We start from the raw sequence: 10,794 nt of genomic DNA on the forward strand, positions 1-10,794 counted from the left end.
CCTATCTTCCGTATTGTTCAATAAAAATAATTATAATCCGATCGGTGGCCATTTTTTCCGTATTTTCACAATATGCTTTCAACTACGCGACTCCATCGGTTGGAAGGTGTATTGCACTCTGATACCTTATAACTCTATGTGAAAATGACCACCGATCGGATTAAAATGCTTTTTGTTGAACAATACGGAAGATACGGGTATTTTTTATGACCCGTAAATACTTTTAACATCCGTGGCCATAAGGTAAGCACATTATATCTGTAATTTGAACGTTTACGTAGATGTACGGGTTGTAAATAGAAAAAGTGCAAAAACTATGTTGAAGTTCATCCATGACGGCCGTGAGTGACAGACAACCGTCATGACGTCGTCGTGTGAATCTGTTATGTCGCCGCGGCTCCGCCCACATCTCCGATCTGCAGCCGACGTAACCCGAGTGGTTCCGAACAGTAACTCGTGGTCTCATCTGATTGGCCAGGCCCTCGTCCAATGAGCCGCGGCCATCTGTGCAGCACCAGAGAGGAAAGAATTCCCCACATTATATACGTTTCCTTCTGGGCTTAAAAGCAGATCTCACAACAAATCTGTGCACTTTACACCTGGACAGTTAGTTATCCAGTCAGTTACCCAGAGATCTGAAGGTCCCAGGATGAAGGCAATCCTCGCACTCCTCGCATCGATAGCTGTCACTATTGACGCTGCTGTCTTCTTCAAGGAACAATTTCTGGATGGAGGTGCAGTATATTCATTAAATGTTTTCCTGTCTGGGATATGATTGCTGATTGAAAGTGGTTGCTTGCTTGCATTGGGTTTCTTTCTCATTTGATTAGGCCTACTTGTCATTTGTGATTTCTAATGAAGAGGAGCTGAATTACAGTATTGAGTTGTTGTAACTGTAACCTATGTGTGTGTGTATCAATAGGCCACGTATAAGCTCAAATAGCCTACTGTTGGAAGGAGTGAAAAGGAGAACAAGAGTCAAGACAGATACAGGATAGGTGGGCAATAGGGACATCTGGGCACCTCGATGTAGAAGGATATTTTGTCCAAAAAAAAAAAAAGGTATTCTATTTGAAAAATGGTCTTAAGTAATGTTAAGTATACATGATGTGAACATGCTTAAACATTCGACAATTAAGGACTAATATTTCTTCAATTGCTACAAATTTCTACAAAACCTGTATATCCAGTCATTTTGGGGCATAAACAAGAAGTTGAAGGATAAAAGTAAGTCTTATAATGATGTACAGTGCATGTTCACATCAGTATACTTTACATTACTTTAGAACATTTTTATATAAAAAAAAAAACCTTTTGGACAAAATAGCCAATTTTACATTGAGTTGCCCAGATGTCCCTAGGGCCCAGTGCCCACCTATCCTGTATCTGCCAAGACCCTGTCACTGACTGTATCTACGTCAAGATCCCTTTGACCCTAACCTTTCAGGTTTGAATGGGATTGCTAAATCATAAGACTGCAAAAAAGAAAAAAGCTTTTCCAATTTTGGTGAATAAATGTGTGTATGACTAACACACTTTATTACAATGTAATAACATTGCATTAGCTCCTGTTGGAAGTGGTTTTGTATTGACATTTTTGTCCAACTGACATGAAAATGAATCCCCTGTGTTTCAGATGCATGGAAGAGTCGCTGGGCCGTGTCCAAGCACAAGACAGACTATGGCGAGTGGAAACTGACTGCTGGAAAATTCTATGGGGATGCTGAGGCTGATAAAGGTACTCTACTCTTATGGTCATGTTATTAATCACAATAATTTTTTGTGGTTTTGTTGTTCTATTAGCATCCAATTGGCTTGATTTGCATATTGCCAAATACTTGGCAATGCAAATACCAGTGGTGAAGAAGTACTCACATATTTTACTTAAGTAAAAGTAGCAATACCACAGTGTAGAAATACTCTGTTACTAGTAAAAAGCCTGTGTTCAGAATGTTACTTGAATAAAAGTACAAAAGTATTGGCATCAAAATATACTTACAGTACCAAAAGTAAAAGTACAAAAATGTTTGAAAATAGCAGATCTACGCGTTGTGAGCTTGTAGATCGTCTATTTCCAAATAGCCTATGTATAACATAGGGCTGAAGTGGTTAATGTATGTTTTATAATTTATATCTGCAAAATAACTTGTAACTAAAGTTTTCAAATAATTGTAGTGGAGTAGAAGTAAAAGTACTGAAAATCGAAAATACTCCAGTAAAGTAAAAAAAAAAAAAAAAAAAAAATTGTACTTAAGTACAGTACTTGAGTAAATGTACTTAGTTACTTAACACCACTGGCAAATACAGGTAGAACACTTGTTTATGTGGCTAAGTTACCATCCTTACATCCTCAACAAGTTGAGAGCATACAGTTAAAAAAAAGAAGGTAGCCATTTTAAAAAGTATAATCACAAGAAACGACACCATAACACATTCACACAATGCATGTAGAATGTAGAAGCCCTTCTAGAATTCCTTGTAGAATGTAGGGCTTCTACATTCTACAAGGAATTCTAGATTCCTAGTTCTAAATTGTCTTCCATTCACCATTCCCCATTATACAGGTCTTCAAACCAGTGAGGATGCTCGTTTTTACGCAATGTCCGCACGCTTTGAGCCCTTCAGCAACGAGGGCAAGCCCCTCGTCGTCCAGTTTAGCGTTAAGCACGAGCAGAAGATTGACTGCGGAGGTGGTTACGTCAAAATCTTCCCCTCTGAGCTTGACCAGGCGGAAATGCATGGAGACTCACAATATTACATCATGTTTGGTGAGTGAATAGGGGGGATTACTTGTTGGAAGGACACTTGTTGTTGATTAAAGCCCTATTCGCACAGGATTAGTATTAAGTGGGGACCTCTGGTAATTTCTAAATTACCAGAAGTCCATGATATAATACTAATCCCGTGCGAATAGGGCTTAAGTTCAGTGGAGCACTTTTTTCTCAAGTGATGTTTTACATTTAATACTGTCTTTCGTAGTTGTGACAACCTCGCTTTTATATATAATGTTAAAAAGTGAATTAAAAAGTTTAATCTATTTCAACAGGCCCTGACATCTGTGGCTACAGCACCAAGAAGGTTCACGTGATCTTCAACTACAAAGGACAGAACTACCTCATCAATAAGGATATCAAATGCAAGGTAGTGATTGCATAAAGCTTGTGTGATAGATGGGGAACGTATCTGTGTCATTTTAAGATTTCTTTGGCTATTCAAAAATAACAGATATACAAGCAGATATACATGAGCTTGTAGATCTGCTATTTAAGAAAAATCGTGAACATTTGTACAAATCTTTACAAATGCCTTCTAAATCCTAATAGTTGTCTGAAAAACGTATGTTGCTATAATATCAGTGGTTCTCAAACTTGTCAATGACCCCCAAAATTATATGTATTTGGCTGCCGACCACATCAAAATATGTTGTTCCAGAACCCCCCCCCCCACCAGAAGCAAAGATTTGAGTTAAAAATGTTGTTTAAATTTTTTTCTTCTTCACAATTTCACAAATGCCGCGAGCTATGAGCTTGTAGATCTGCTATTTTTGAATAGCCAAAGTATAAAATAATGGTTATAGCTCAAATCTAAAATGACACAGATGCGTTCCTGGATTGAATGGGTTAAATGACTATAGCAGTGTTGTTGTTGCAAGTTTAGCCCATTGACTTCAAGTCATGTACTGTATAACTTTACATTAACTTTACACACATTTTTAAAGCGTATACTGTAGTAGTAATATATGCATGACTTGTAGCTTAAACATGCAAAACAAGGGCATGGTCCCTCCTGCATCCCCGTCTCTCCCAGCCTTTCCTAAATTCTCCCCATTCTTATACCTCCAGGATGACGAGTTGACCCACCTGTACACGCTGATCCTGAACCCGGACCAGACGTACGAGGTGAAGATCAACAACGAGAAGGTGGAGTCGGGGAGCATGGAGGAGGACTGGGACATGCTGCCTCCTAAGAAGATGAAGGACCCCGAGGCCAAGAAGCCCAGCGACTGGGACGACAGGGCCAGGATCGAGGACCCCGCAGACACCAAGCCTGAGGTATACAGTAGTAGACATACATATGACGTGTATGTTGTGTCTGTACATACATTTATATAGTACTATTAAGTAGGGGTGTGCCGATACACTAATTTCACGAAACGATACGATACGATATTGGGCTCACAACTTCGATACGATTTCGATACGATACGCACTTTTTTTTAATTATGAAAATATATGGGGGAGAAAAAAAGCAAATGCAAACAAATAATTCTGTTTTTGCATTATTCAGACATGCAAACTTGTAGCTTTTCAGCTACAATAGCCGTTTTGAATCCAAATAGGGCAATAGTGTGACACCTGACCCGAAAAAAACAACATGTTGTCACCCTTTTCACCTCGGGGCTGTTTGCATGCCTGATTATTATTATTGTAAAAAAAACAAAGAAAAAAAAAACATATATATATATTTTTTTACGATATTTCTTTTCTCCCAAAACGATACATATCGTCACAAAAACGTATCGCGATATATCGCGGGACGATATATCGGCACACCCCTACTATAAAGAAAACATCACATGGATGCACCTGGGACGTATCATCAGTGTTGTAGCCTGGGGTCATAGGGTGTCTCGGGTCTCGCAAGAACACATAGGTGACCGAGCCGGGGTTGATCAAGCCCCGACTGACGTCCCAGTAGCTACCCACGGTCAGTCCTCTTAGGGCAAGACAGGGCCACTCAATCCGCTTCTCCGGAACTACTCTGCCGGGACCGGGGGAGGCTCTGGCACGTGGAGGGACTAGGCTCTGTGGATGGCCTCCTGGCCGGGCTCCTCCTTCGTCTCACCAGGTCCAGGACCTGAGCGTTGCACCAGACTCCCCCCCCCCCGATCCAAACATTTCATTCTGGTGTGATGGTTTCTTGGGCCGTGGTGGTACTGGAGGCTCCACTTGCGGCTTGCTTGAATGGCCCTCCTTAAAGGCCTCACCGTGGATTTGTTGGGCTTCTTCCTCACGGAAGACACCAAACTATTCCTGGTTGTCACGTAGTCTAATTCCTATGAGCCACTATAAATAGAGTCGCTAACTATAAAGAAAACATCACATGGATGCACCTGGGACGTATCATCAGTGTTGTAGCCTGGGGTCATGGGGTGTTTCGGGTCTCGCAACAACATACACCCTCTCGCCCAGGTGACCCAGCCGGGGTTGATCAAGCCCCGACTTACGTCCCAGTAAGCTACCCACGGTCAGTCCTCATATCACCGCTGTCAGGTGGAAACCTTGTATGTCCAAAACCGTTAGTTTCCAGGAAATGGAAAACGAGAACCCGTGTTTCAATGGATGCACGATGTCGGGCATTAATAATGTCAGGTTTCTGCCTGACAGTGACGATATATACACAATACATGCAGGTTGTATGTACAGTGTATGATGTACTGTAAAACATGCCATGTACTGAACCTAGTCAACCTACACAACGTGCATGCATTGTACATAGAGTACACAACATACTGTACCATGTACTATACATGCAGAGTATGTACTGTACACACACTCTATGTACTCTACACACACTCAAAGTGCATAGACCTTGATATAGTTTGGCCATTGTTACACAAGTATGAAACAATGTTACATTCACATTCAAACCTTCACTCAAAAAGGGTAAATTACATTATTATGGCAGACAAAATGGCACTTGAACCTGAAGGACTTTTCCCCCCCCTTTTTTTCTGGGTCCTTGACAAATGCCACTGTCACTGTCCCAGGTTGAGTCACTAAATTGTCATTGAGTCTGTGGTCCTTTTATATTATATTTTTTTTATCAAGAATGCCAATGTTTTGAGTGAGAATGTGAATTAAAGCCGATTAATCTATTAATTTGCATGAATTTTTTAGTAGTAAAATATTGCTAATATGTCTTTATGACACAGACATGCATCAAATCTTAAGTAGTAGTCATCGATTCAAATATCTCTAGCCTAAATTCATCAAAGCATTGTGTAGGTTTCTATTGTGTCTTCACTCTTTTGTAGGTACTCAGGTTCTATGTACGGCCAAAGGCACGCCTGCTTTACATAATAGCTAAAAACGTGGAGTAGGCAGGACAGGAAGGTGTCCAGTTTCCCTTTTATGGAGCCATTTTGTGTGACGAATTACACAGGAGAGACTCCACCCTGTCCAGAATGGCATATAGATGAAGGATCATTGAAATTATAGTTTTTGACAGAGATTTCTCTGTTCAGCTTACCATACCCTTTAGTCACTGGATTATTCTTTCTATAAGCCAATTTTTGTTTTTGCTAATATAATTCCTGTCTTTTGTCTTTGTACTGAATCTGATTTCGTTTGTGTTTTATGATGTGATTGATCTTACAAACGAACTGATCTCTGTTTTCTGCCAGGAATTCGACAAACCAGAGACCATCCCCGACCCTGATGCCAAGAAGCCTGAAGACTGGGACGTGGACATGGATGGAGAGTGGGAACCTCCCATGATCACCAACCCAGAATACCAGGTACAGTCAGTGGATGCAGGATTTCTCACCCTTGTAGATCAGCTATTTTCTCTGAATGTTCACCTATTATGACATGTGCCGAATGTGGTTAAAATACTTGCACTTAACCCATTAAATCGGGGAACGCATCTCTGTCATTTTAGTTTTCTTTGGCTATTCAAAAATAGCAGATAATACAAGCTTGTAGATCTGCTATTTTTGAAAAGTTGTGCAAATCTTTGCATGTATATATTTTTAAAGCGAACATATGTAACTCAAATCTTTGCTTCTGGAGATCCCTGGAACACAATATATTACGAATCTTCGCTTAAAAAATATATATATTCAAAGATTTGCACACATTTTCACGATTTAAAAGAATAAATAGTAGATCTACAAGCTCATAGTGCGGCACTCGGTGCCGCACTATGAGCTTGTATATCTGCTATTTTTGAATAGCCAAAGAAATCTAAAATGACAGATATGCTTTCCCGGATTGAATGGGGTTAATACATTTACAATGTAAGCCACAAAATGACATCTCTATTGGTCAGTAGCTCTGGATTTATAATGGTGAGTATGAACAGGAGCTATCACTGCCAGCATTGATGCATCCCTATTAACACACACATTATCCTTGTCTCCTTTTTCAGGGCGAGTGGAAACCCAAGCAGATAGACAACCCTGACTACAAGGGAGCCTGGGTCCACCCTGAGATCGACAACCCAGACTACTCTGCCGATGCCGCCATGTACAAGTTTGACAACATTGGAGTGCTGGGCTTGGACCTGTGGCAGGTACAGAGGAACATTGTTATAATTGGATTTATATGGCCATAACTTGTAGGATAACTGAATTAACCAGTGGCGTAACGGAGGGGTAGCAAGCGATGCTGTGCGGGGGGGGGCCACCAGCAGGGGGGGCCCCGCCTGCGCTGATACAAATATTTTTACAGCTAAAAAAAAGAAAAAAGTTGATTCATATTGGTGAAATAGAACCGAATTAGACCCGAATTAGACCCGAAATTTTTCGCGCTTGCGTGCATGTACGTGGGCCTCACGTGAAACTCCCGCGGGGAGGCCCCGCGATTCTGCGTTACGCCACTGGAATTAACTCATAGTGACTGAAGGTGAATGTTAACCCATTCAAATCCGGGAACGCATCTGTGTCACTTTCGATTTCTTTGGCTATTTAAACAATAGCAGATATACAAGCTCATAGTGCGGTACCGAGTGCCACGCTATGAGCTTGTAGATCTGCTATTTTTGAAAAAGAATCGTGAAAATGTGTGCAAATCTTTGAATATATATATACATTTTTAACTAAAATATTTGCTGGGGGTCCCTGGAACAAAATATTTTGAGATTGGGGGGGGGGGGGGGTCCGCAGACAAATACAACATAAGTTGTTTTTCAAAAAGAAAAAGACATTTGTAGAATCCCCAGAAGCAAAGATTTGAATTAAAAAATGTTTGCTTTAAAATATATATATTCAAAAATTTGCATACATTTTCAAAATTTTTCAAACAAATAGCAGATCTACAAAGCTAGTAGATTGAGCTTGTAAATCTGATATTTTTGAATAGCCCAAAGTATAAAATAATGGTTATAGCTAAGAATCTAAAATGACACGGTGTGCGTTCCCGGATTGAATGGGTTAATGTACAATTATTCTACAGTTACAGATGATTAAAACTCATGAGTAAGATTGTACCATGTGTATCGCTCTGTCCAGGTGAAGTCTGGAACCATCTTTGACAACTTCCTCATCACTGACGACGTCGCAGAAGCAGAGGAGTTCGGGAAGCAGACTTGGGGAGCTACCAAGGTAGGTCTAAGAACACAATACGTTTGAGACCACTCGGCCTCAGCTTTTAGAAAGTGGTAAACATCAAAACATGGTGTTTTTTTGTGAGTAAAACGTTCCTTTTTTTCACCAGGGACCAGAGAAGAAGATGAAAGACGAGCTGGAGGAGGTCGATAGGAAACTGAGGGACGAGGAGGAGAAGAGCAAGAAAGAGACGGACGGTGGCCCTGATGAGGAAGAGGAGGATGAGGAAGATGGCGAGGAGGAGGAGGAAGAGGAGGAAGAGGAGGACGACGGTCCAACAGAAGAGGAGGACGAGTTTGCAACGAAAGATGAGTTGTAAGAGGACGGGATCTCCGGGGTCTCTCTGGTTGGCTCAGGAGGGAATGCTGTGCATGTCTCCTCCTAGTTAAAACAAACACACAAACAAACAGAAGGAAAAAAAAAAACCTATGGACTTTGGCCTTCCATATGGCAGCCTTTTATTCAGGTGTAGGGGTGGGGAAGGGGGGGTGGAAGGGGGGGGTGGAAGGGGGTAGGTCTGGTTTATTGTTCTAATTTGCCCTTGTTCACTCTTTTTTTTTTTTTTTTTTTAGGTTCTTGAATTACGAGAAGGGTTTACATTTTTCTTTGTGTGTGTCCACCTCAGAAATAATTTTATAATTTAATGAGACTTACAGAATGTGGTCAGTCCAAGTGTGCGTGCGTGTGTGCGTGTGTATGTGTATATGCGTGCGTGTCCTACAGTTGCTCAGAGTGCTGCTTGTATTTTCACCTTTTTTTTCCTTTTTATTCAATCAAACGTTCAGCTGTGACATGTACATCTGACCTTCGATTTGAAAGATGCCCTTCTGTTCTGTCATCTCTGCCCACTTTGCCCAGCTGGTCATCACCTCATAGCTCATGTTGCCTGTTTGGGGATGTACAGTTAATCAAGAGCAAACTATTTGTGGTTTCTTGCACTTTTTTTCTACATGACTTTTCTTTCTTTTCATTTTTTTTAGTTATATGCAGTACCGTTCCTTTTGTAATTAATCCCTTCATAATTTATTCAGTCATTTGCTTAAAACAATGGATCTGTACCCCAAAGGTCTCCAATGTTGACATTATGCTCTCATCGTGTGAGTGTGTAAGAGAGAGACTGTGTTTGTAAGAGAGACTGTATCAGACAAACTGTGATTCACAATCTTCAATTGTTGTGGTTGGTCTAAAATCATTGACTTCATCCCATGGCACACACTGTTTGAGTTTAAATAAATAAATAAAATGAAGCTTTTCTCTCAGTAGTGTGGCTCTTCACTTATTTCAGGACCAAGGAAAGTTGGGAGAACGTGAAATTTGTGGTGCAATTTCAGAGGCACACATTTTAAGTCATCCACTTGTCAAGGCAAGTCTGGGGTTTGATTGAATACTTTATTAGACAGAAATGTAAACAGCACGAGTTACAGTCCGACCTTTGAGCTAAAAGGAGAACACAAAAGTCCTGGGACTTGTTTCCATTGTGGTCCTATGTATTCAATTAATCAACATAGCATAAAGAATAACTAAAAATAAATACATATCAACAAATATAAAACACAAAGTAGCAAAAAGAACCGTCACCTTTCTATGGGGAAGGTTGCTTGAGGACACCAAAGTTAAATGGGGTTAAATGTTGTAATTGGCTCAGATTCAAACTCATGCTGAGAGCCTGATCACAATATGGGGATTTTGGGCAGACGGGGGAAATGAGCCCAAGAAAATCTGATCATTTCTCTAAAGACTGGCTGGGGGGTCAATAAAAAAATAATCCTTAGCAGATAAAAGGTCAATTAACAATTGATTTGCACCACCACCACCAAAAAATATATACATTTATAACCTATAGCAGGGGTCTTCAACGTTTTCAGGCCAAGGACCCCCTCGCTGAGAGAGAGATGAAGCAGGGACCCCCTACTCTATATTGAATAAAATTGTGTTTCAGATTAAAGTTTTTTTTTTTACTTAGTCTGCTATTTTTTCTCTCTACACCTATAGCCTCTTTGCCAAAAATAGCCGATCTACAAGATCTCAACGCCTCGCAGCGCGAGGCATTGAAAGCTTGTAGATCTGCTATTTTCGGCTAATGTTCCCCTCAGAAAAGGAATTCTAGGGTTCAAGTGGTTAATGTAAAAAAACGAAATCCTATCCCACAAAGATTTGGCAGACCCCCTATAGTAGCTCTGAGGACCCCCTAGGGGTCCCGGACCCCCTGTTGAAGACCCCTGACCTATAGGCTATATTGGAGGTGTGAATCATAATTTACGGGATAGTGGATTATTCACGTGATGTGTCAGTGTCTGTCATGTCCAGTGGTGGAAAAAGTATTCAAATGTTTTACTTAAGTAAAAGTATCAATACCTCAATGTAGATGTACTATACTCCCTTACAAGTAAAAGACTGGTATTCAGAATTTACTTTAGTAAAAGTACAAAAGTATTGGCATGAAAATATACTTAAAGAACCAAAAG

General features: G+C 40.5%; 1 protein-coding gene across 1 annotated transcript; it reads left to right on the forward strand.

Moving 5' to 3' along the window:
• Positions 1-505: 505 nt before the first annotated feature.
• LOC308087094 (calreticulin-like) lies at positions 506-9,588 on the forward strand. The gene is made up of 9 exons (XM_080430782.1): positions 506-734; positions 1,637-1,738; positions 2,565-2,768; positions 3,047-3,141; positions 3,843-4,052; positions 6,407-6,520; positions 7,153-7,296; positions 8,234-8,326; positions 8,439-9,588. The coding sequence occupies exons 1-9, from the start codon at positions 650-652 to the stop codon at positions 8,646-8,648; spliced, it is 1,257 nt and encodes a 418-aa protein (XP_080286908.1). The 5' UTR covers positions 506-649; the 3' UTR covers positions 8,649-9,588.
• The last annotated feature ends 1,206 nt before the right edge of the window (positions 9,589-10,794 follow it).

This window comes from Gymnoscopelus braueri (assembly GCF_963280865.1).
Source record: "Gymnoscopelus braueri genome assembly, chromosome: 6".
In the NCBI taxonomy this organism is placed as follows: Eukaryota; Metazoa; Chordata; class Actinopteri; order Myctophiformes; family Myctophidae; genus Gymnoscopelus; species Gymnoscopelus braueri.